The sequence below is a fragment of the Mirounga leonina genome, unplaced genomic scaffold (assembly GCF_011800145.1).
Source record: "Mirounga leonina isolate KUSES-001 unplaced genomic scaffold, KU_Mleo_1.0 Mir_125, whole genome shotgun sequence".
NCBI lineage: Eukaryota > Metazoa > Chordata > Mammalia > Carnivora > Phocidae > Mirounga > Mirounga leonina.
In genome coordinates, this window is record NW_023270305.1 from 29,437,609 (window position 1) to 29,463,221 (window position 25,613).

The following is a 25,613-nucleotide window of genomic DNA, read 5'->3' on the forward strand; positions in this document are numbered from 1 at the left end:
CTCTGCTTACCAGAGCCCCATGGTGCCACCCCCAGGCTCTTGGCAGAGGCCTTGCCACTGGTCTCTCCCCCACTTCAAAATGTGGCCCTTCCGTATCCCCCAGGGCAGCTGTGGCCCGGAGAACCCTCTCCCAGCTGTTGGGGCCCTGGCCGCCTTCTACGAAAGGGTGGCAGCTACTTGCCTGGCTCAGTGTGGCCGGGGAGGTTTCCTCCACTCCCTCCCCACTTCCCGCCCCCACTGCCATGCTCCCTCACCTGACCTTGCACAGGAGTCAGAAGTCCGCTCCTGTGGGACATTCTGCTTGGGTCACAGACTTATCAATTGCTAGTGCCAATCAATCAATATGACCATTCACCACACAGGGATGTGTGAAGAACAGATGAGACAGGGCCTAAGACAGTCCACTGGGGCACATACAGCCGAGGGGTTTGGGGGTTGGGGGTGGTGGCTCTGGGACGGAAGTCACCAGGGTTCCCATTTTGGCTCTCTCCCTCCTAAGCTGCGTGAGGTAGGGAGTGTTGCTTGACTTTCACCCTATGTATTCTCATCTATGAAAGAGAGACAGTCCCAGGCCTTCACAGGGTTGCTCCCAGCCAGTAGTAGGTTTTGAAGCGTACTTAGCTTTGTAAACTGTGAGGAACTTCACAAATGTGAATTACACACAAGTCACGAAACCGTCTATAAAAACGGCTTCTCATCACGTCTCGGCCTTTTGGCTGAGATCAAGTATATAAGCAGCCTCTTCTTTTTCTTTAAGGGAGGGGATGTGGGTGTGGGAAATCAGGTCTGGGTAGTGGCCTTGCAGTGCTGGGCAGGTAGGGGATTGATGGCAGGAGGTCACTGTCCAGGTGCCCCAGAACCCGTGTGGGAAGGACCACAATGGGGGAGAAAGAAGGAAAACAAACAAAACTTCTCTTCCCAGCAGTTGCATTTGGGGCTAGGCCCAGCCAGGCCCTGGTAGGGTGGAGGCCAAGGAGCTCCCAGGGATTAACAAGTTCCAGGGGCAACTGGGGATTCAGCTGTGTCAAAAGCATCCATTGAGTCAGGCCAGTGAGTCATCTGGTGAAATCCCCAAGGTGCCGCGGCCTGGCAGCCTCCCTGGGAGAGCGGCCATGGCTCTGTCACCACCACCGCTGGGCCCCACTGGCGAGCCTGGAAGCCACCCAGCCTGCGGTGGCCACGCGACTCCCAGCCGCCCTGTCGCCTTTCAGAAAAATTTTTAAAAGATAAAAACCAGGACTCGTTGTAGAAAAAAATTGGGTATAAAAAATAAAATTAAAAATGATCCCTGAGCCCGTCCCTGGAGATAATAACCCTCACTATCTTCTTGATGTTCTCCTTTGTTCTGTGCAGGGGATGGGAGTCAGGTTAGGCAAGGCTATGCCGAGGTAACGCACGGCCCCCAGGTGGTGCCCCCCAAGGCCAAGGGCCTACTGTGTTCACCCCCTTCTTTACTCCTTTCCACGTCCTGGCTCTTAAAGGTAATTGAGACTGGAAAGCTTGAGATGTTTCTCCCTAAGTGTGACGCTGGGTGTTGCTTTAAGTGAGATAGTCTTTATCATGATAAGCAGGTGCCACCTCGTTCTGGTTTTTAAGCTTTCTCGAGACCGTCGGGACAGGGCGCTGACTGTCACTGAATGCTTCTTTAACTCTACCGAGTTTCTTTGGTCTTTGCCTTGGTCCATTTTTAAAAGTACAGGAAGCATGGAGCTTTCCTGTTTCGCCTGTTTTGTATGTTTTATCATCCATCTGTTTTTAACAATGTTCGAGAGAGAAAGAAAGAACGAGAACACCAAGCCCAGGTTGCAAAGCATGAATTCAGAGCGGAGGATGAGGGAGTTTTCTGAAGGAACAGACGACTGATTCTAAGGCACTTTGGGCTGAACGAACCGTTCAACCACCCGATCACTGAGAATCACCAATTCTGCTCTTGGCTCTGAAAAGCAGGAGCTTTGTCTTTGTTGGGAAGCGAACTGGCGCTGTGACCTGTGTGCTCGGGGGGCCTCCGTCTGGTGACCTGACTCAGTGCCAGATGTCGGGGCGGCTGGTGAGGCGGTGTAGCGAGCCGCGGGGGCATCGGGGGGCTTCCGGAAGCTGAGAGCGAGCGTGTGGCACTGAAGGAGCCACAGTGGTGGCGGTGGTGACCCTTTCTCCCCCCAGAACTGTCTCAACAAACAGCAGCTCCTCACGGCCATCCGCCAGCTGCAGCAGGTGCTGAAGGGCCAGGAGGCCCGCTTCGCCGAGGGCATCCGCAACATGAAGAGCCGGCTGGCAGCGCTGCATAATTCCGTGAACAGAGTGGGCCCAGACGCCCCCCCAGGTGGGTCCCCACGTCTGCACTGCCGGGGCCACACGACACACAGGCCCTTCCCCTGTGGGTTCTCTCCCCATCCCCCCGTGCCCACGCCTCCCCCGTCCCAAGGTAGATCCCAGGCCTTTCCCTGCCTTGCCTCCCGTCGGGGGCCCATACGGCAACCCCGGTTGGTGGGAACACGCCGTGAGGACGTTAAAAAAGCAGCCGCTGGTTCTCCTCTCCCACATCTGAACGTCACCCACTTGCTCTCAGACCTGTTCATTCTAGGCTCGATAGCTCTCGTCCACATATCATCCTTACAGAATTGTCGAAAGCCACGGCTCCGAGAGCTTGAGCTGCTTTCCCCTTCCCTGTCCCCACCCAGGCAGACTCCAGTTGGTTCCTTTTTTTTTTTTTTTTCAATTTTTTTTTAAGATTTTATTTATTTGTCAGAGAGGGGAGCACAAGCTGGGGGGGGGGCAGGCAGAGGGAGAAGCAGGCCCCCCACTGAGCACAGAGCCCAATGCGGGACTCGATCGCAGGACCCGATCGCAGGACCCTGGGATCATGACCTGAGCCGAAGGCAGACGCTTAACTACCTGAGCCACCCAGGGCCCCCCCTTTTTTAAAATTTTATAGACTATCTTTTTCTAGCAGTTTTAAGTTCACAGTAAAACTGAAAGGAAAGCACAGAGAGCTCCCGCCCCGAACACACACACAGCCTCCCCTCCACCACCGTCCAGCACCCGTGTGGCAAGCCTGCGGCAACCCACAAGACACTGGCAACAGCTTCTCAGGCATGACAGTCAGTCCTCTGACGAGAGTCCCCCAATGGTGGTGCTGGGGTGGGGGTTGCTGCTAAGGGCAATTCCGTTTGGTGAGGTTCCAGGGGGTCCCCCAGATGCCCTCCCGGCAGGTAGGACTCTGACAGACACTGGCCATTTTCCTGGTGGTCGCAGATACAGCTTTCGCTGTGGGGCCACTGGATGGGGGACTGGATTTCTTCCACCTGGCTTCCAGGGCGACAGGGGGCAGGGGGGCAGTTGTCATGTTTGTTCGAAGTCATGAACCTAGGGAATATCTGATGTCATTTACTCACTCAAGACACATTTATCAAGGGCCCTCTGTTGTGTGAGATGAAGTTTCCAGGGAAGGCGTTGGATTTCCTACCTCTTCAGAGAGTGTGGTAGCAGATCCCGAGTCTCACCAGCACCAGGTCATCAGCTGCTGTTTTTCTTGGCTGCCCAGGTGCAGAGCTAGACCTACCCGCCAGAGTCCTCACACTTTCCAAGGCACCGTGAGGCCCCAGCCTTCAGGGGGGCTCACTGCAGCCAGATTCCGAGAGGCAGACTGGGCATCCTTCCTTTGTGCTACAGATGAGGAAACTGAGGCCAAGAGAAGTGAGTTAGCAGTACTAGGTACCAGATCTGATTTTTCTTTCCTGCTAGAGGCTCAACGGCACAGAGCCTTTCTGCTTTCCTAGGATCACAGCTCCTATGGTCCCTGGGAGCTTCGAAGAAGGACTCGCAAGAGATCATTCATAAAACTGCCCTGCCTGTAAAAAACAAAAAAACAAAAAAACAAAAAAACAAACTCCCCTGCCTGTGTTAGAGGCCTCTGTCCGCTAGAATAGATAGACAGGTAGTTCCTGTTACATTGCTGATCCTCTTAGTGCCAGATTCAGGGTCTTTCTTCCTTGAACCATACAAGACTTTTTAAAGTGGCCAATTCTCTTTTTAGGTATTGCCACGGTGCATCTTTCTCTCCCATGTGTTGGACATGGAGGCAAGCAGCTGTCAGGGTCCCCACCGCAGGGCCGGGGCTGGGGCTGCTGGGCCTGTACCTGGAGGAGCCAGGAAGCTTGCAGGTTATAGGGAAATGATCATTTACTATTTTTTTTTTTAAAGGGCATTTGCTGGGAGTCAGGAAGAATCATTTCTAGTCCTGGAGAATTCTTGGCCTTCCTCTTTCTGGCTTCTAAGAATCACCCTCCTATTTTCCCAGCCTTTCTCTCTGGGGAACATCACACCCAATCAGCGTCAGGGCTTCTGCAGGCAGCCTGATTCCATTCGTGTTCCCGAATCTCTAGGATTGCTTCACTGCTGAGCTCGTGCCCTACACAGTAACCTCACTCCAGACGGTGCGGGGAGCTTCCCCGTGGCCCTGGGGAAGCTCATCGTGAACCAGCCAAGGGGCACGTCCTTCCACTGGACAGAGGCCTGTGGCTCCCATCTGAGAAGTGACTGCAAATTGATTTTTCATTGATCTCTGCCCATTTATTAAACCCACTAACATTTACTGAGCACCTACTGTGTGCCCGATGCTGTTGCATTTCCTCAGGTATGATTCACCTGTGAGGTGCTCCAGCAGGTAGAATTTCTTTTTGGAAGATTTTAAAGATTTCTCATCCCCAAAGAGACCCTACTCCTTTCCCCCCAGGGCATCTAAAATCCCTTTCAGCACAATAAAGTAGTTGATTTTTTTTTTTTAAATGTTCTTTTTTTTTTAAGATTTTATTTATTTATTTGAGAGAGAGAGAGCATGAGGGGGGAGGGTCAGAGGGAGAAGCAGACTCCTCGCTGAGCAAGGTGCCCGATGCGGGACTCGAGCCCGGGACTCCAGGATCATGACCTGAGCCGAAGGCAGTCGCTTAACCGACTGAGCCACCCAGGCGCCCTAAAGTAGTTGATATTTTAAAAGAGCTATAAAGGCGTTTATTTGCAGGGACGGAGCCGGCAGCCTGGGAGCAGCCACGCACGGGGATGTGAGCTCACGGTCGCTTCCATCTCACAAAGTGATTACCACTGGGGGCCGCGTCGAAGCTTTACTAAGGGAAAGGGGCGTAGCCATGGTCCCCCGGTAACCAGAGGGCACTGCGAGTACTCGGAGGGGTCGGCTCGTGCCCGGCCGCCCAGGCCCGCCTGCCGAGGCTGCTCTGCAGGACATGGGTGGGATTCGTGGGCAGAGCAGGGCCTGCCTGCTGCCTTCTGGGACGGGGCGGCCCGTCAGGGTCCCAGACGCCTCCCGATCACCATGTGCACAGATGTTCCCAGCATGGCAGACACTGAGTGACTCTGTCACTCACTGTAACTGTCACAGCCGAAGCAACACCTCTTTCCCATCTGTCTAAAACCGGAAGAGCATTTTCACAAATGACACTTGCAACTTACTTTAAAGCATTGTAGGGGTGCCTGGGTGGCTCGGTCAGTTAAGCGTCTGCCTTCGGCTCAGGTCATGATCCCAGGGTCCCGGGATCGAGCCCCGCATCGGGCTCCCTGCTCTGCAGGGAGTCTGCTTCTCCCTCTCCCTCTGCTCCTCTCCCCACCCCGCCCGCTCGTGCTTCCTCTCTCACTTGTGCTCTCTCTCTCAAATAAATAAATAAAATCTTAAAAAAAAAAAAAAGGCATCTTAGAAGTGGCTGTGAATTTCCAACTAAACAAAATCGAAATCCAACCTGTCCCACCTTTGGGACTTTGATTCAACAAGTGCTGGCCGTGGGAGGCAGCCAGCCGCAGGGAGAGGAGCAGTGGGGAGGCTCTCTGTCTCCCTGCGGCCAGCAGCGCACATCGGGAAGTCCGCTCTGCTCTGCCTTCATGGCACAGCCAGCTTTTCAGCCGCCCATCTCCGCTCCCAGCTCCTGCCCTTGTCCACACCACCTTCATCTCTGGCTTCTGCCTCCTCTCCTTCCTGCCTCACACCTGACACTTCATGCTCAGGCTGCAGCTGGCTGGTGCTGTCACCATGGAAGTCGGCTGCTTCATGCCTCGGCTCAAACCCTGTCTGGCTCCCTGATGCCTCTCTGACTTAATCCCCAACTGCTTTCCAGCTAGTCCACTCTACTACAGCCACTGTGCTACCCTTGACATTCCTCAGACCTGCCAGGCACACTCCCACCACAGGGCCTTTGCACCAGCTTGTTCCCTCTGCCCTTCCCAGATATCTGCATGCTTATGCCTTCATTTCTTCAACTCTGCCCCCATGAGGCTTACCCTGACCACATGCAAAATGGACCTCCTCCCCTGGCCTCCCCAACACTACTCCCTACCTTATCTTCTGCATGACACTTACCACTTCTTAGCACACTCTGCCACCTGCTTATGGATCTTCGTTATTGGTGGGCAGCGTTCCTGTTAGAAGGGGGCTTCCTGAGAGCTGAGTTTTGTCTGTTTTGTTCACTGTCCCAAGCACCTAATCTAGTGCCTGGCTCATGGTAAGCCACTCAATACAAAATTTTTCGTTTGTTCATTTGTTCAAGATCATTTATTGGGCACTCACTGTGTGCCAGGCACTGGGCTGGTGCTGGGGCCACATCAGGGATGCGAGGTTAGGTGAAGTCCCTGCCCTCTTGAGTGCCTTTGGAGGGAGAACGCTGACAACAAACATGGAAACAAATACGTCAAGAAGCCAACTCCAATAATTACACATGCTAAGAAGAAAGCAAAGTGAGCTCAAGGGGTAGAGAGTGCCTGGGGAGGTTTTAGCTAAGCGAGGTGGCCAGACAACACTCTGGGAGGTGGTAGCATTCGAGTTGAGACCTGAAGAATGAGAAGGAGCCAGAGAGGGGACGTTCTGGCGAAAGAACATTCCAGGCCAAGAAAAGAGCAAAAGCCAAGGCCTAGAGATGGGCCTGACCCTGGCCTGTTCAGAAGGCCTAAGAAACCCAGCAGGGCTAGACCTCCTGGGAGGCGGGAGTAGGTGGGCCTGCCGCACCCGGTGGAGGGGAGGTCCCCAGCTCTGACCCTCCCACACTGCCAGGCCCTGCACCCAACCCTCAGTGTCTCTGAGGCGCCAGCTCAGCTTTCACTAGTGGGCACATATTACCCATGCCCAGGAGTGCTTTGAGGATTCCATGAGTCATAGCATTAAAAATGTCCAGCCCCATGCATAGCCTGGAGGAGGCACTCATCACAGGAGCACTCAGAGATGAGAAGCCTTGTAACTGAGAGAGATGTTAAATGACCGTAGTCCTTCGTTTTGTCCTTACAGTGTCCTGCCCTGCTCTGAATGCCCCCCCGGATGGCAGAAAGTTTGGAAGCAAGTACTTAGTGGATCACGAAGTCCATTTTACCTGCAACCCTGGGTTCCGGCTGGTTGGGCCCACCAGCGTGGTGTGTCTTCCCAATGGCACCTGGACGGGGGAGCAGCCCCACTGTAGAGGTACAGACCCTCCTTCTCTGCTGGATAGAAAGGGTCATTCTGCGGGACACTTTCTGCCTGATTCATCCACCATTCCTCAGCTGCAGGATAGTGGCCCGCATGTCTGATGACTCACCTCCGGGCCAGGCCTGGGCTGGCCTGCATGAGCTCAGCCAAACCCTCTCACCAATTTAGTCTTGTTTTTGCATATGGGGAAATCAAGGCATGGAGAGATGGAGGAACTTGCCCCAGACCATCGAGCTGGGGAGCAGGCTAAGCTGATTCACTCCCAGACACTCTGACCCCAGAGTCTGTGCTCCTCTGCTCTGGACACTGGTGGTGGGCTCTTACCATGTTCTGGGGCTGTAGTTTGAAAGGCGGCTGATGACCTGTGGGGTTAAGGAAGTTCCCAGGTGTTTTTTGTGTCTGCTTTGGGACTTGGTGTAGACAGGATCCAGGAGAGACCATTGGGATGGGGAGTGGACATGAAAAGGTTTCTCTTCTCTCTGTGCTCGGCTCAACAGCAGTACTTTCTTGATGTAGAGGAAAATCAGACTTGGCATTCTCTATCAGAAGAGGCTTTTCAAAAGTCTATGGTCAGAAAGTCATGGATACCAGTCATTTTTAGAGCAGGGCTCACAGGACGTCTGCTGGGGCAGAATGTTCATGATTTTAGCCCAAGAGTTGAAAGGGAAATGCAAGTGTTACATAAGTAAGTATGTTGTCAGGAGCAGTGTGGAGAGGACTTGAATGCATAAAGAACTTGAAAACATAACAGAACATTAGAAAATATATCATCTCGGGGTGCCTGGGTGGTTCAGTCGGTTAAGTGTCCGACTCTTGATTTCGGTTCAGGTCATGATCTCGGGGTTGTGAGATCAAGCCCTGCACTGGGCTCCGCACTTAGCGTGGAGCCTGCTCAAGATTCTCTCTCTCTCCCTCTGCCTCTGCTGCTCTCCCCTCCTCTCTCTCTAATAAAAAAAAGAAAATATGTCATCTCTAAAGAGAGATTGTGTGGACTGACGTGTGCAGACCTGGCAGCCAGAACCACATTCATGGATTTAGACTTCTGTTTCCCATCTCTTGGGAAAAACAATGGTTTGAAGGTTGATTGCAGGTACCAGCTCTCAGACCTAGCTGGGAACCAGCCAGGAAATACAAGCCATGTAAGCGGCAAACATGCCAGGGGAAATGCCAGTATCTCGATTTACCCTTGACCCAGAAAAATCTCCAGCCAGGGTAAGCACCTTATAGGTGACAAACTATGACAGCAGAGGTGGGAACACAATGGCATCTCATGGTCATTGCTTTGGAAGTCTGTATTTTTCTTACAGATTGAGTTACAGACCCCAGTTGATTTCTTTCTCACAGCACTCAGGTGCTCCGATGGCCGCATCATCCTCTATGGGGTGCCCCCTGCAGCTTACCTGGCCACGCCCCGGATCATGGCCCCCCAGATGGCGGTCAACTCCCTACCACCAAAAATGGCGCTGGCAAGGTCTTCTGATCTCCCCTCTTTGTCTCCGGGACTGTCTCTCTGGGTTTGGAGTTAGGGGCACCTGGCCATATGCCCACTTCCTTTGAACCAAGCGTGGCTGCTCTTCAGACGGGCTGCCCCAGCCCACTCTCCAAGCAGGGCTGTGCACAGAAACACGTTTTGCCCATGTGCTGTTTTCTGTCTTGCTCGGGTATTGTCCATGTAGTCTGTCCTCAGTAGTGATATGCATTTACAGTGAGCACGATGTGCTTTCAATGAAAAGATGAGTTCATCAGAGGAGCTAACTGAAAGCATGCATTTTTAGGCAAACGAGTAAGAAACATCAGAGGCTCAGGAACATAGTCACAAGGGATGGCTTGACCAAAGGAACGCAGAGGGGCTCAACAAGGGTAGGAACCCAAAATGCTCCAGCTCCATCTTAGCAGCTGACTAGGACGCCTCCCCAGAGGATCCTGGGCGCGTCTGCCAGCTTCCCTCTTGAGCCTGCATGCATTAGGTATATATCAGCGCCTTGCCTCCCTGCTGCAGGACCCCCTCCGTGGAAAAGAGGGTCCTACCCTATCGTGCTTTGTGTGCCGTGGTTCTCAAACTTCCAGGTGCTCCAGAGTCACCAAGAAAGCTTGTGAAAGGCAGGTTCTGAGGCCTCAAAAGACCTATTGTGTTGGGTGAGATCTTTACAGATGAGACTTTCGCAATCTACATTTTCAGTGTGATTCTGACGTTCACTAAACCTTGAGAAACACCACACTGCTGGTTCTTGCCACTGCCAGAAGGAGAAGATATTGAGAATTTTGAAGCGCTGATGCACTTTGGGCCCTCACCAGTCAGAATGCTGCCTGCAGCGAGCCAACAGTAGGGCCATGTCCTGAGTGTGTGTCCACCCTGGCTAGGTGAGACTTACTGCACATGCTCACCTCCACCTGCAGGGACATTTTGGGAAGGCCAGGCTAGCCCTTACAAAGATCAGGGCACCCAGCCCCACTGAGCAGTCTCCTTTCCTAAGATGTGGAGAGCAGACTTTTCCTGAAGGACCACCGCCAAGTATGGCCAGCAGGTCTCCTGGCCTTCCTCATTGTCCAACGTGGGGCACTTCCTGACTCTCGCCCTTGAACTTACCACCTCATTCCAGATTTGCGGTGTGTTCTTTGTCTCCCCTCCTCCTCGGCCTCCTTCCTGGCCATGTGTCCTTCTTCCCTGACTCCCCTGCCTGACTGCTTGGCATAGCCCACCCTGGACATCTACTGGGGCCACATTCACTATCTAAACCCCGGGGAAGATTGGCTCAGGGTACAAAGCTGTGGCCAGTCCACAGGGAGATCTCAGATGGATATGTGTCATCTCTTTAAATGTAAATGAGGCATGGGAGTTCACCGTGGGGTGGTGACGGGAAAAACAAAAACCAAAACCTCTGATATGTCACAGCCCAGGGGCTCAACCACCTACGGGCACATGACCTCTCCCCAGGTTCGTGGATGGTGCCTGCGTGGACACTTCCGTCCTCAGCAGGAATTTGACTAATGGATGTTGTGTCTCCAGTAAGAGCCTCAAAGAGATGCCACCCAAGCTTGTCAGGAGGGAGAAGGAGAGCTTCAATCTGCTGTTTGGGGACCTCTTGTAACAGTGTTAACAGTGTGGGCAGGAAATGAGCTGGGGTTTAACAATCCAGTGACCTCCACACGCACACACACACCTCAGAGTGGCCTAGAATCTTAGCTACGCATGCATCTGATTCATTTTCCATATCTGCAGTCTTGTGGTCATTGTGTTGTGACCACAGAGGGAAAAGAATCTTCTTAATCACAGGGGATCCGTTTCAAGACCCAAAATGTCAGTGACAGTGAAAGATTTAGCAGCTCTTCAATGCTTGCCCCTCACCCCATCCCCAGGCAGCTGTTCAGAAAGAGGGTGACGAACCCAACTTGGCATAAAAGGAAATTACACATAATCCTGCCATTAAAAAGCCCTGTGGGCAGAGGTAGGCTCCAGAGCTCCAAAATGGAAAACAGCCTTTTGGCTCCCCGGGTTATTTCCCTTTTCTTTCTTTCTTGGAAGGGCATGTTTTTAAGATCTGAAGCATTCTGCCTTGGGAGAACCATTGCCACAGACCTTGTTGCTTTGACAACATTGGTAACCAAAGAAAAAACTTGAGAGAAATAAATAACTTTTTTCCTTACTCCCATTCTGGGAAAAAAAGAATTGTTTTTGGCAGTCACTCCCCCCCCCCTTTTTTTTAACCTTTATTCATTCATTCATCCAATTTTCATTGAACACCAGCTATGCACAAAAGGTTGCGCCAGGTGCTAGAGATTCAGGCTGAATCTAAGAGACACTGCCCAACCTCGTGGGGCTCACCTGCTAAGATGGAAACAAGCAAAACAGAGAGGCAAATGGAAAGGTAAAGAAACGGGGGTTTGTGCTCAGTGCCTTGAAGGGATCTACTCAGGGGCTGAGAATCTATACGATGGGGGGCAGGAACATGGGAGGGCCTCTCTGAGGTGGTCACGGGGATGCAGAGACGTGGAAGGGTGTGCAGGGTCTGGTCATGTGATGAGTGGGGTGGGGTGGGTGGCAGGGGAAAGATGCTGTCCCGGGAAGAGGGAGTAACACGTGCAAAGAGGCCCTAAGGAAGGGAAGAACTTGGCATGTTTGAGGAAACGGAAAAAGAAAGTGCAAACAGAGCCTTGCTGCTGGAGCAGGTGGAGCTGAGCGTGAGCCCGGAGAGGTGGGGAGGCACACAGCCAGCCGCTGCAGCCCCGGAGGCCAGGCGGGAGGCGGGACTGTAGTTGGAGCCCAGGAAACAGGTGTACGGAGAGGGGGGCGTGGTAATTGGACAGTGCGCGGGGGGGGGGGGGGGGGGGGGGGGGGGGGGCGGCAGGAAGGGAGCCGGGAAACCACTTGGGGGCTACTGAAGTCCGGCGGGGCGCATGGAAGAACAGTCAGGGCTCCCCGACTCCGCTTGAATGTTGGGGCGCATGGTGTCATTTATAGAGATAGTGAAGACTGAGCGACGAGTGTAGGTTTGTTTTCAAGCAACCTGTGTGGGGGTCATTGAGCAGAACTCCACTTTGGACATGTTAAGTTAAGCGTCTGTACGACATCCTAGTGGAGAAACATTAATTCCACCACGGAGATCATGGAGCAGAACCCCATGTTACCCATCCCAGCGAGGGCTCCGGGCACTTCTGCCCACGGCATCTTCGTCCTGGAGTTACCCAGGAAAACACAGCATGGTCAGATGCTGGATGGGACACTTGGCTCACGTAGGGAAGAGACAGAGCAAGATCGGCCTCAGTGGTGGGGGCCGGTTAGGGTGGCCAGCAGCTGACACAGGGCAATTCCTGGGGGGGAGCACCCCTCTCGTGCTGCAGGGGAGGGACCCTCCAGCCCCTTCCAATGGAGTCTGAAAGACTGAAAGCTGAGGGCCGGTGAGTGTGAGCAAGGAGAGGTGGGGAGACACACAGGACAGCCCGTGCAGCCTCGGAGGTTCTAGGAGCAGAACAAAAGAATGGCTCATGGAGCATGACGCAGGGACAGGAAAGCCCCCAGGAAGTGGTAAGCCTCGCACAGGCGGTGTGGGCTCTTTACCTCATGTTAAGGAAGCAGTCCAGGCCCAAGGCCCATTCTTCTTCGGCCAAATGGGGCTCCACCGACTGCAGGCCTGAGACTACCTTTCCCAACAGAGAAGTCAGGTGGACAGTGGGAGGGTGGGAGATACACACTTGGGAATTACTAGCCTAATGAGAGGACTGAAATCCACGCACAGTGGTGGGAGCAGTGGTGAGGAGAGGGTAGAGACAGAAAAGAAGTGGCTCCAGACCCAAAGGGCACAGAGGGGTCAGATGGGGAGGAAGGGCGCAGGAGATAGGAGGAGCCTGCGGAGGCTGGAGCCCCAGGGAACTGGAAAAGCAGGGCTGTGACTCTGGATCGAGGGCTTGGAAGGGTATTTTGCAGGCAGAATAGAGCACACTTTGCTCACCTGCTGCATTCGAGGACTTTCCTCAGAAACCTCGAAAAAAGGATTTGAGTTGAAAGAGCTTCCTTCACTACAGTAGCCTCTTAGTAGTTACTGAGTGACTGGCTGGCTAACTCACCGAATGATCAAATGAATGAATGAATGAGGCATTATGTTTAAGAAACTGTGAATTTCCGGGGCACCTGGGTGGCTCAGTCGGTTAAGCCGCTGCCTTCAGCTCAGGTCATGGTCCCAGGGTCCTGGGATCGAGCCCCACATCGGGCTCCCTGCTCGGCGGGGAGCCTGCTTCTCCCTCTGCCTCTGCCTGCCTCTCTGCCTACTTGTTCTCTCTCTCTCTCTGTCAAATAAATAAATAAAATCTTTAAAAAAAAAAAAAAAGAAACTGTGAATTTCCTTCCAGACTTCTATCTAGGCATATGTACCCAAGTCTTCCATAGTCAGCATCATCTGTGTATAGATCTTTAACACAAGCAAATCTTCATTAACTCTTCCTTCTAAACATAACCTTTAATGATTACGAAGCACGTCCTCCTAAGGGCTATTCTACACTTTTTTTAAAAAGATTTTATTTGTTTATTAGAGAGAGAGAGCACAAGCAGGGAAAGCAGCAGGCAGAGGGAGAGGGAGAAGCAGGCAGAGGGAGAGGGAGAAGCTCAGCGGGGAGCCCAGTGCCGGACTCCATCCCAGGACCACGGGATCATGACCTGAGCCAAAGTCAGACGCTCAACCGACTGAGCCACCCAGGTGTCCCCAGGGCTATTCGACATTCTACTGAACTATTCCTTTGTTGTGTCCAGGTTTTCATAATCATAAATAAGGCCAAGACAAGCATCTTAAAACACTGTTCACTATGGATAATTTCAAATGCACAAAAGTAGAATAGTATAATGATCCTCACATACTCAAATATAGCAAATTCCTTATTATCTTTAAATATCTAGTCAGGGTAAAAATTCCTCCAGTTGTCTCACATGGCTCATGACCTGAGCCAAAATCGAGTCAGGCTTAACCGACTAAGCCACCCAAGCGCCAGTCTCTAGCGACTTTTTATAAAACTCTACAGTCTCCTCCTCCTCCCCCCCACCACCCCACCCCAATCCCTTGCAGTTTATTTATTGAAGAAAATGGTTTGTTTCCCACAGCCTTGATTTTGCTAGCTGCATCCCTGAGGGGTCATTTAGTGTGATCTTCTGATCTCTTCCTTTCTTCTTGTTCCGGTTTTATTGACATATAACTGACATCCAGCACTGTGTTAAGTTTAAAGTGTGTAGCATTAATGACCTGACCTCCATTTATCGTGAAATGACCGCCCCAAGTTTGGTTCACACCCATCCTCTCATGCAGACATGCAGTAAGAAAAGAAATGGTTTTTCCCTGGTGATGAGAACTCTGAGGATCTACTCTCCGAACAACTTCCCTGTTCACCAACCCAGCGTGTTAGTCAGAGTCCCCAAGCTGCACACCACGTCCCCAGTACTTACTTATCACTGCAAGTTTGGACCTTTTTGGTTTCTGAATTTCTTATAAACTGGTAACTAACTCCGGGGGCTTGATCAGATCCAAGATAGATTTTTGTTTGTTTGGGCCGGACAGCGGCAAACACAGCTGCTGGGAAGCCCTCCTCGTGCGGGCTTGTGCCCTGGGGAGCCTCACTGCTGTCCCCATGCAGACATCTCTCCAGCCTATTCCTCCAGAGGGACTGGCAGCAATTTCCCCAAGTTCTTGCCCTTTCAGAAAGTGGGTCACTGGACGCCGGTCTGGTTGGACACCAACTACCTGCCTCCCATCTTCTTTCCCTGAGTACGTTAAACATGCCTCCATATCTTCTGTTGCGGCTGATTCTGCTGTTGCCATCATCAGTATGTTGGTCTTCTTGCCGGGATGCCCAAAGGATTTTTTTTTTCTTTTTCTTTGAAATCTAATAATCTTATTAGGATCCGCTCCAGTCCCGGCTTACAGTGGGCCAGTTTTCGCAAGGGCGGGCCGCAGCTTTTCAACAGGAAGTCTCAGTTGCTGGAGCGCACTGCTGGCCCCGAGGAACTCTCGAGACTTTCCAGGACAAAGCCCAGTATTGAGGAGATCCTAAGGGGAGGAGGATCCAAATGGAGCCCAACGAAGAAAGTCGGTGCAAGTGAAAGAGATGGCCAGGGGAAAGCAGGAGAGGAGCACAAAAGGGGCAGAGCGGAGAGCTTCTGAACCACGCTAAAAACAGCCACGGATGGGCCAGGCAGACGGTCGGGAAGCTGGACCAGCCAACTAGGAAAACTTGTTTCCCCTAAATAGGAGGAACAGAAAAGGACTTTTGTCAAATCCCATGCAAACTATTATAAGAAAAAAAGAGAATAAAAAGTCCCTATGCACAATGAGGAAATGCCAGAAGGACATGGCCAGGAAACAGATGAAGACTATTACCTAATATTTCCAAACAAGCAGAAAGAAATTAGAAAAAGATAAAAACTATGAAAGGACAGCATAAATAAAAATTAGAAAGCCTCAGCAATGAGGTGATTGGAGAAATGGAAAATCTGAAATGAGATGACAGAACACAGGAAAGGATTCGAAATAAAAGGGAAGAAAAGCAGATTGTGCATGTAAAACATGCAGCTCAGCTCCAGGGAAATAGTAAGTGCTCACTGAACAGTAGATTAAAACAGAATTATCAGCCATGCTTTTGGTTCGGCAGCCTCTCCTCAGCCTCTGCCCTCTTTACAGCTCTGAAGTCACCCTGCCCTTAACTAAATGCCACAGCCTGGGACAGATGTGAAGGTGATGACAACTGGACTTCAGTCAGGACACAGACGGAGCACCAGGACTGGGCGCTGGGCCATGGAATGCCTCTAGCCGTTCACCGAGATAAGCAAGTCTGTGGGGAACCTGTCTAGAAATGAAAATCCTGGCCAACAAGGTCCAGACGGGAGATGGAGCCCAGGGTCCTGGGGCACCTGTGCATTTCTCTGTTGAGCCAGTGACACCCCCCACCCCCCCACCCAGGTGCAGCCCGGCCCAGTCCCTTCCACTGGAGGCCCAGAGGGGAGAGACAATGGTGCCGCTCCCGCTGGGGCCAGACTGAAAGCTACTGGTGTTCACCCTCTGGCTCTCTGCCCAGCACGTCACGGCCTCGTGGTCTGCCCACTCTCCGACTCTGCTGGTGAGTGACGTCGGGGCAGACAACGGGCAGAAGCGGGAATTCCACGCTCTGTGGCATTTGGATACGGTGTCATTCCAGACACATTCCTGGAAACCGGTCGTCTGAGAACAGAACAGAACAACCAGGCTGAGGTCACTGAGAAGCTGAAAAGACTCCTTCCCCAGGGATAAGCAGCCTTTGGACTGTTCTGGGTCCTTTCATGACTAACAGAAACCATCCAACAGTCTATATAACATCCCAGCGACGAGGAGGCAGAAGAGACGCCGAGGTCCCTGCCAACCCACCCACAGCAAGGCTGCTATTCTCATCAGGGGCAAAGCACCTTTCTTTCTCTGGATAGATACAGCAGGAAAGGATGGTCACATGCCAGCAAGGAGAGGCTTCCAGTTTCCTTTCCCGAGATGCTGTGGTCAAGTCAGTGAACTGACAGACTTCTCTCTTGGGTAGAAAGGGCCTGTGCTCTGTGCCTTAAGACTGAGCTTAAAAAAAAAAGACTGGGCTTAAGGATTCATAACAAGCAGATGTGGCCTGAGGGTTTAAAAAAAAATTTTTTTTCTAATTAGAAAATTTATTGTGGAAAAGTTCATCATTCTGTGGAAGAGTGCAAAAAAGTGTAAATAAAGAAATTGCCTGGAATCCTCCCACACAGAGAGAAACCTATTAAATTTTTAGGTTTTTTAAATATATAATTTAAATTTTTAAATATATAATTTTTAATTATATTAAATATATTTTTAAATATATAATCTCTTTCTATATATAGCTTTCCCACAGGACTGCTATGTATATGAGCAAGGAATATTTCCCTTTCCACCATTTAGGAAATGTCTGAGAATCAAAAGAAAGTCTTCTTTGGGTGCCCAGGAAATGAGCACAGGAGGGCTCCTGGGTGGGAATTTGGAGAGACTTCGTTTTCCCCTTCTCTGGAAACTGTGATGGACCATCTCTCCCTCTTAAAACTCCCCTGAATTGGGTTCTTATTCAAAAGGTGTTCTTCCTGGAGTGCCTGGATGGCTCAGTGAGTTCAGCGTCCAGCTCTTGATTTCAGCTCAGGTCATGATCTTAGATAGTAGGATCAAGCCCTACATTGGGCTCTGTGCTTGGCGTGGAGTCAACTTGGGGTTCTCCCTCTCTTTCTCCCTCTGCCCCTCCCCCTGCTTGTGCTATAAATAAATAAATAAAACCTTAAAAAAAAAAAGGTGTTCTTCCTCGGTGCCGGCTGCTAAGGGCAGAGTTGCAGGGGACAGTCTGGCTTGACTCAAAGGCAGGTGGGCCCATGGGGGAGCCCACCCTGTCAATTAGGGAACGGTGCCTCTGCTGGAGCATGGCTGGGTGACGGACCCAGCTCCTGTAGGCAGAGCTCCCCATGAGAGCACGGTGTGTGCCCAAAGCCCCGTGGCTTGCCGAATGGTGGGTGGGCTGCAGCTCAGCGCCCTCAGCCCCCTCCCAGCTCCTGCGGCTTGGGGCAGTGGCGAGGGCAGAGTGGGCGAGGAGAAGCCGAAGTCGTCCTGCCGCGTAAAGGAAGGCTCATTTTAGAGTTCGAACTCGCCTATCTGTATTTGAAAATGCTTTCTTTTCCTAGACATCAGCGAATGCTCCAGCCAGCCTTGTCAGAATGGGGGGACCTGTGTAGAAGGCGTCACCCAGTACAAGTGCATCTGTCCTCCGGGGAGGACCGGCAGCCGCTGTCAGCACCAGGCCCAGACAGGTACGGGGCTGCCGAGGGGCTGGGTGAGGCGCCACCACAGGGAGAGGAGCCCCCTGGCCGTGGGTCACCAAATGCAGACGCGGCCGGAGCTCAGCTCCCCACCTGGACGGAGGGCTTTTCACCCTTGATCCCTCTGGTTATCTGGGATGGAATTTAGCTCTTTTGTGTTAACCAGCATTTTGATCCTTTTTATGGAAGAAAATGCGGGTAGAGGGACTGACCCGCAGTGTGAAAAGCTCCCCAGACTGGGAATTTGGCCCGAGAAGCTTCCTTGCTCCACCTTCACGTGGTCCGCATCTTCTCTGCGGATCAACAGAACGGCTCTTCCTTTCCAATGCCCCCATCGTACCCTGCCAAGTCAGTAGTTACTGATACAGACCAAAGTACCCTCAGAGCTGGGCAACGAGACATCTGACTGGTGGGGAGCTTATTTTTTTAAAACAGATTTTATTTTTATTATTTATTTGAGAGAGAGAAAGCATGAGCGGGCAGAGGGAGACGGAGAAACAGGTTCCCGCTGAGCAGGGAGCCCGATGCGGGGCTCGATCCTAGGACCCTGGGATCGTGACCTGAGCTGAAGGTAGACAGTTAACCGACTGAGCCACCCAGGCACCCCTGGTGCTGAGCTTATTCTCCACATCTTGAGGCCCAGTATATCCCTAGCCAGAAGGTCTAGAGGGCACAAAGTGGCTGTTTTCACAGAGGGCAAGACAATCCAATAAGGAATCTATGAAGGTTCCCACACTATGCTGTAACCAACATTTCCTATATAAAAGAGTCAAATCCTAAAGATGTCCTCTTTCTTTGCCAGAAGTCCCTGGAGTGTCCTGCCTGGTTGTCTGGATTTCTATGTGGAATCTGGGTATGGGAAAGAGGAATTGGTGGTTAACAATAGTATCCAGAGAGTAGGAGCTTTGTCAGTACTTGATATTTTTGCATCAGACCCAGTCCAAGGCCAGTTTTCAATCCTGCCCCCAGAGATCTGCTGCTTAATTGTCTTGGTTCTATTCAGCTGAGTCAGCCTTGCTGGGAGCTTCCTCAGAACGCAGCTGCCCACCCCAGGAGCCAGCTCCTCTCCCCCCAGGGCTGCTCTCTGGGGAACCAGAGGCCAGAGGCAGGGCCTTCTCTCCTCCTTACAAACAGAAAGGAACAAGGAACAAGAAGTGGGCCCTCTTTCAACCCAAACGAGCTGGTACTGGACCCTGAATGTTCCAGTACCTGCAGCTGCTTCTCAGGTCCAGGGGGCACTTTATATATAAAGTATCCCCATGACAAGAATCTCCCCAGGGAGGGGGGAAGAGGGAGTGAGCAGGTGCATCTGAAGCCATCTGATGACCTCATGGTCTCCTTGAACAGCCCAGCAAAGGCCTGCCTTCTTGCTCACCTGGTCCCCCAGCCTGGAGCCTTCCTTCCCATCTGCTCTGCCTGTGTCTGCTCTGAGGGAGAGCCTCTCTCCAAATACTTTTTTTTTTAATTCATTCACCTTTTCTTTCCCCTATTATAGTAGAATATACATAACATAAAATTTACCATTTTAACCATTTTAAGTGTATGGGCCAGAGGCATTAAGTACATTTACACTGTTGTGCAACCATCCACCTCCACGTTTTCACCTTGCAAAACTGAAACTCTGCCCTTGAAACAGTACTTCTCCATTTCCTCCTCTCCCAGCCTCCCCCCACAACCATTCTGCTTTCCGCTCTACAAATCTGACTACCCTAAGAACCTCACCTCCATGCAGTCACACACTGCGTCTCCTTGGATGTCCTCTTATGCATCATTACTTTCACCACCGATGATCCTCTACCATCTCCCCTAACCATATGAGAACCCTAAATCTTTTGAAAATGCTCAAAAACTAATTTTTTTTCTGATTAGAAAATTGATGTTCCTGGGGTGCCTGGGTGGCTCAGTCCGTTACCCTTCTGACTTCAGCTCAGATCATGATCTTAGGGTCCTGGGTTCCAGCGGTGCATCCAGCTCCCGGCTCAGAGGGGAGTCGGTTTGTCCCTCTACCCCTCCCCCTGTTCATGCTCTGTCAAATAAATAAATAAAATCTTAAAAAAAAAAGAAAAAAAATTGATGTTCCTGGTTTTAAAACAAAAAGCTCAGATAATTTAGAAAAGTATAAAATTACAACCACACGGGCATCGGTTAAGCGTTTACCTTCAGCTTAGCTCATGATCTCAGGATCCTGGGATTCAGCCCCGCAAGGGGCACCCTGCTCGGCGGGGAGCCTGCTTCTCCCTCTCCTCTACCCACCCCACCCCCAGTCGTGCTCTCTCTCTCAAATAAATAAAATCTTTTAAAAAAAAATTACAACAGGGCGCCTGGGTGGCTCAGTTGGTTAAGCGACTGCCTTCAGCTCAGGTCATGATCCTGGAGTCCCGGGATCGAGTCCCGCATCGGGCTCCCTGCTCGGCGGGGAGTCTGCTTCTCCCTCTGACCCTCCCCCCTCTCATGCTCTCTCTATCTCTCTCATTCTGTCTCAAATAAATAAAATCTTTAAAAAAAAAATAAATTACAACAAAAAAGACACCCCCCCCCCCCCAAAAAGGTAGTGTTTTACATTCCATAGGTTTAAACTCCAGGGATCACTGTTAGCATTTTGGTGTTTGTTAAGCCTTTTGACGCGGTCCTTCTGTGTGCTGTCGCAGGGTCCGCGGGTTCCCGCAAGGTGCCTTTCGGCCGCGCTCCCCGAGCCCTCCCTGGGCGGCCGCGGGTTTCTGCTCACTTACTCGTCTTTCCTTTCCCTACTCCAGAGTGAGCTCTGAGAAGGGGCCGCGGCCCCGTGCTCGTTCTCCTCCCGGGCCCTGCCCACGGTTGGGCGCGCGGCAGGGGCGCCAGGGCCCCGCCCTGAGGCTGTCTTCTCCCCGCAGCGGCCCCCGACGGCAGCGTGGCCGGCGACCCCGCCTTCAGCCGCGCGCCGCGCTGTGCGCAGGTGGAGCGGACGCAGCACTGCAGCTGCGAGGCGGGATTCCACCTGAGCGGCGTCGCCACGGGCGACAGCGTCTGCCAGGGTAGGCCGGGGCTTTGTAGGGGGAGGGGGGAGCGGGGGGGGTGCCCAGGAGAAGACAGGGCTCCCACCCGCCGCCCTCCTGCTGCGGGCGCACCAGCAAGGCCGGGGCGGGCGGGCAAAGTCTCAGAAAGCCCGGCCCACTTTGCGGTTTAGGTAAGTGTCGACCTAATGGCTGCTGAGACGTAGACATCAGAGGCGAGCATAAGAAATCAAGACTGTGGCGAGAGCAGCCAGGGGTGCCCAGGCTGGCCCCCATCTCAGAAGCCAGCCACAGTGCCATGCAAAACAGCACACCCATCTAGAAGAGCCTCGAGCCCCGCCCCCCCCCCCCCCCCTTCCAGCTGCAATCTGGGGCGGGTGGCAGAGAGGAGCTCGAGTCCTTGTGCTGGTTAGGAAGGCCTCCTGCGCTGTGCAGGTCTCGGGGACTCAGTTCCCTGGCCCCCTCTCCACTTGGGTTTATGGACCCAGCCAACTTTAGCTAACCTCTCCTGATTACCAAAGTGCCTTCTGAGAACGACTCAAACCAATCGGGCCCAAACCGGACAATTGGCCAATTGGTGCGAACTGCCTCATTTTACAGCAGCTGAAATGAGTCTCTCTTGCTCCAACCCCAAAGATGAGGCCAGTTCAGGTGGGGCTGGGATCCAGGCAGTAGTCTGGGCTGCCCACCTGATCTGCCAGCCCCTGCAGGGTCCCCCCGTTAGTCTTCAGCCTTAGACAAAGGAACCCATCTAGGGTCTACCATGTAGGGCCCTCTCATCCCTCCCCTCAGCCTCCTGGGCCCTTGGCTGGGGAGGAAGGGGAGCATGCTTGCTCTCCTTCCGGGTGCTCTGCTGGGGATAGGGTTTGCACCCCCCCACCCCCAGGCCCAGCCACTTAGCCACAGTGGCCATCGCCTCCAGGAACTGAGGCACAGCCATCCTAGTTCATGGTTAGTGGCTGTCCACCACATGGCTCCTGGTCATACTGGGCACTTCTGTCCCCAGACGTGAACGAATGCGAGCTCTACGGGCAGGAGGGACGCCCCCGGCTCTGCATGCACACCTGTGTCAACACCCCAGGTTCCTACCGCTGTGCCTGCCCCAGCGGGTACCGGACGCTGGCTGATGGGAAGAGCTGTGAGGGTGAGTGATGCTGCTACAGAGGCAGGGAGCTGCAGGGCTCGTGACAGAGCCTGGCTGGTCCCAGACAGCAGCTCCAAGCCACTGGGGGAGAAGGAGCAGAGGAGAAGGCAGAGGGCTCCTCTGTGGGCTCAGGTAGAATGTGAGAGAAGATGTGGCTCCCTAGTGCCTTCCTAGTGGGGCTCTGCTGCAAGGGTCAGAGGAGTGGGTACCCTGGGACTGGAGAAGAAGATACCTCCATCCATCCATCCATCCATCTATCCATCCATCTCTCCAACCATCCATCCCTCCCTGCCCTCATCCCTCCCTTCCGCCATCCCTCCCTCCGTTCATCCATCCCTCTATCCATCCATCAATCCCTCCAACCAACCATCCATCCCTCCCCCCCTCCCCCCTCCCTCCATCCCAGAAGTATTCAAGAAGGCTCAGGTAGGACTGTGCAGATTGGGAAGGAACAGCCTCCAGCTGGGGGGAAGGCAGCAGCAGAGACTTCATACAAAGGAGAGTGAGGACATCTGCATTTGGGGTGGGGTGAGGCTGAGGAGAAAGGCTTTCTGGAAGACTTGACTCTTAAAGGGCCTGATAAATAGCCATTGAGGGGAAACTCCAGGCCCTTAGGCTGAGGAGGAGGCAGATCTCAGAGAAGCGTCGTGACCCGGGACCGGTCACACTCCTGTGCTTCTGGCACCTCTCTAACCTGTCTACCCTGCGGGAGGACGGGATTCCGGGGAGGGCAGCTCCCCAGCGGGGTTCTGCAGCACTTCCACAAGGTCTGGATTTCAAATAGTGAAGGATGACAGGGTTTCCCGTTTGAAAAATAAGTACGGGGTATTTAGGAAGCTCACCACATTCCAGCGCCTGTCCGGGTTTTTCATGTGGTTCTGTGACAGAAGGGACGTCGGGTGATCTTCACTCTCCCTGGGTGTCCCTTATTTCAGATGTCGATGAGTGTGTGAGCCCGCAACTCATGTGTCCCCAGGGGACCATGTGCATCAACACCGGGGGAGGCTTCCAGTGCGTCAGCCCGGAGTGCCCCGAGGGCAGCGGCAACGTGAGCTACGTGAAGACCTCTCCGTTGTGAGTATAGCCAGGGCACCCAGGCCGGGCGCCCACGTCCCTCACCCAGGCCTCCCAGGGGGGGCTGGGCCAGATTCACAGGTGCTTAGGAGAAGATACAGTTAGATCCAAGGAAAGATGGAAGGCAGGGAGCTGGGAGTCTGGCTTCTCTGAGCTTCCATCTCCCTTTGGTGGTCGTATTTATTTATTTATTTATTTATTTATTTATTTATTTATATTTTTAAAGATTTTATTTATTTATTTGAGAGAGAATGAGATAGAGAGACAGCATGAGAGGGGGGAGGGTCAGAGGGAGAAGCAGACTCCCTGCCAAGCAGGGAGCCGGACGTGGGACTCGATCCAGGGACTCCAGGATCATGACCTGAGCCGAAGGCAGTCGCTTAACCAACTGAGCCACCCAGGCGCCCCCGGTGGTCGCATTTAATTCACTGCTTGCTGCTATGTGCAGTAGGAACCCAGTTTGCCCTGAGAGGAGTTAATGTTCCCAGTGTTCCCCTGCTGACCTGGAGGATGATGGGATTATAGTCACGCTGGTGCAGCACTGTGGGGGTGGGGCGACACTGTGGAGGGAAGACCACCGTGGTGACGTTACCAGGAGGCAGGTACATATTACAGATTTGGGAGAGGATCATTTTGTCATGTTCACATGGCTAATAACTGGTCGGTTCCAGTCACGTGGCATGGCCCGTACACTTTGCATTATATTGATAGACTTTTCCACTGGTTTAGGAGGTTTGATTTCCGGTAACCTCAGCACCTAATGGTTTGTTGTTGTTGTTGTTTTCAAAAGGTGGGAGACAGGCCTTTCAGGAGAATAACGACAACTATCACAAAGCACATGTACTTTCTTCTGAAAAAGAGATCACAAGCATCTTAGCATTGTCTTTAGAATGAATTAACTTCACAAGCTCATATACCTGAATTGCTTTTTTGGGCTATAGCAGAGTAGAAGCATCAAGAAAGTCAGTTGGCACTCAAGAGGGGCAGTTATTTACTGAGACCGAAGGCACCAGGATCTTCCTCCGAAGTCACTCAGTGAAGGGACTGTATGGCATAGCCTCTGGGGACATGCCTGATTATTAGCCAGATGCAATATTCAACCTACATAACTGTGATTATGTGAGTCATGAAATATGCTAAATTGTATCTGTGTGTCAGATAAGGTAGAGAAATATCAGAAGCACTTCCACAAGATCCTGATTCCAAATGGTTAAGAAAGACAGGGTTTCCTCTTTAAGAATAAACGTGGGGTGTTGCAAAGTTCACCTCGTGCTGAGCACCGCATTCCAGGGTCTCGCCAGCTACCTGCTGGGGTCCCACCATTACGGAGAGAGGTCCTGGCATGGGCAGAAGGGGCACCTGGTTTATCTTCCTGGCTTTATTTGTCTGTAAAAACTCTAGTAACAGCATGTATAAATGTACGTATACGTGCGTACATATACAAACGGGTCAGGGGAGCACCTCTTCCCTGGCCACACCTGCCATCCGCCACCCTCACCTGCAGTTCTGAGCCTCTGTGCTGGGGGACTGGTGGCTGGGAAAGGGCACTCTGGAGGCCTCTGCAGGAAGGCAGGGGGGCAGACAAGCCAGGTCAGAGCAGTCCCTCGCGAGTCTCCCCAAGGCTGACTCCGTCCATTTTTGCCTCTCTGTTCCAGCCAGTGTGAGCGAAACCCCTGCCCCATGGACAGCCGACCCTGCCGCCACTTGCCCAAGACCATCTCCTTCCATTACCTTTCCCTGCCTTCCAACCTGAAGACGCCCATCACGCTCTTCCGCATGGCCACAGCCTCAGCCCCAGGCCGAACTGGACCCAACAGCCTGCGCTTTGGGATCGTGGGTGGCAACAGCCGGGGCCACTTTGTGATGCAGCGCTCCGACCGGCAGACAGGGGAGCTGATCCTCGTCCAGACCCTGGAGGGGCCTCAGACGCTAGAGGTGGATGTCGACATGTCAGAATACCTGGACCGCTCCTTCCAAGCCAACCACGTGTCCAAGGTCACCATCTTTGTGTCCCCTTATGACTTCTAAGGCAGCCGGGGGGTGGGGGGTCACTGTGGAGTGGAGATCTGGGCTCATTTAGCTTCCTCAGAGATCGGGCTGTGGGCCTTGACTGCGACAGTTCTCTCTCCCCAGCCTGCCTTGTCCTTGCCCACCTGCCCACCTGCCCGTGCCCCCAGGTTTCTAGGGCAATGCCGCACACTCTTCTGGGGAGTGGCAGAGAAGGGCAGCTACAGGACCCAGACTGTTGACATCATGTTGCTTTTTGGGTTTTTTTTTCCTGCTTTAAGCTCTTCCCGTAGATTATGCACTTTCTCAAGTCTTTACAGGGAAATGGGCAGTTTTTCAAAATGCTGACTGAATGGCATTGTGAGTGTGAACCAGCTGGGGAGGGAAAAGCTTATTGTCAGTCCTCTGTATGGTTATAGTCAAGCCTTGTTATGTTCTAGCATGCTGAGAGCCAATCATGCCCTGCTTATGTGGCATAGAGAGTGGGTCTCCTGCCACAGCCCGGCACCGTGTTCTTGTCTGCATTCCCTTCTGTGACATGCCTGCCAGCCTTCTCATCAGAAAGCCACGGCAGGGCCTGGAACCCCCACGCAGATTCTTCTAGACCAAGGAACCAACATTAAAGCCTAAGTT

The 25,613-nt window shown here is 52.6% G+C and overlaps 1 protein-coding gene across 1 annotated transcript in view; it reads left to right on the forward strand.

Moving 5' to 3' along the window:
* Positions 1–25,613, forward strand: part of FBLN7 (fibulin 7) — a 45,633-nt gene extending 20,020 nt beyond the window's left edge. The window contains exons 2-8 of the mRNA XM_035001055.1: positions 2,161–2,320; positions 7,280–7,450; positions 17,631–17,756; positions 20,636–20,776; positions 21,762–21,899; positions 22,835–22,973; positions 24,629–25,613. Of these exons, the coding sequence (XP_034856946.1) occupies positions 2,161–2,320; positions 7,280–7,450; positions 17,631–17,756; positions 20,636–20,776; positions 21,762–21,899; positions 22,835–22,973; positions 24,629–25,001 (1,248 nt within the window). The 3' untranslated portion in view covers positions 25,002–25,613. The remainder of the gene's footprint in view (positions 1–2,160; positions 2,321–7,279; positions 7,451–17,630; positions 17,757–20,635; positions 20,777–21,761; positions 21,900–22,834; positions 22,974–24,628) is intronic.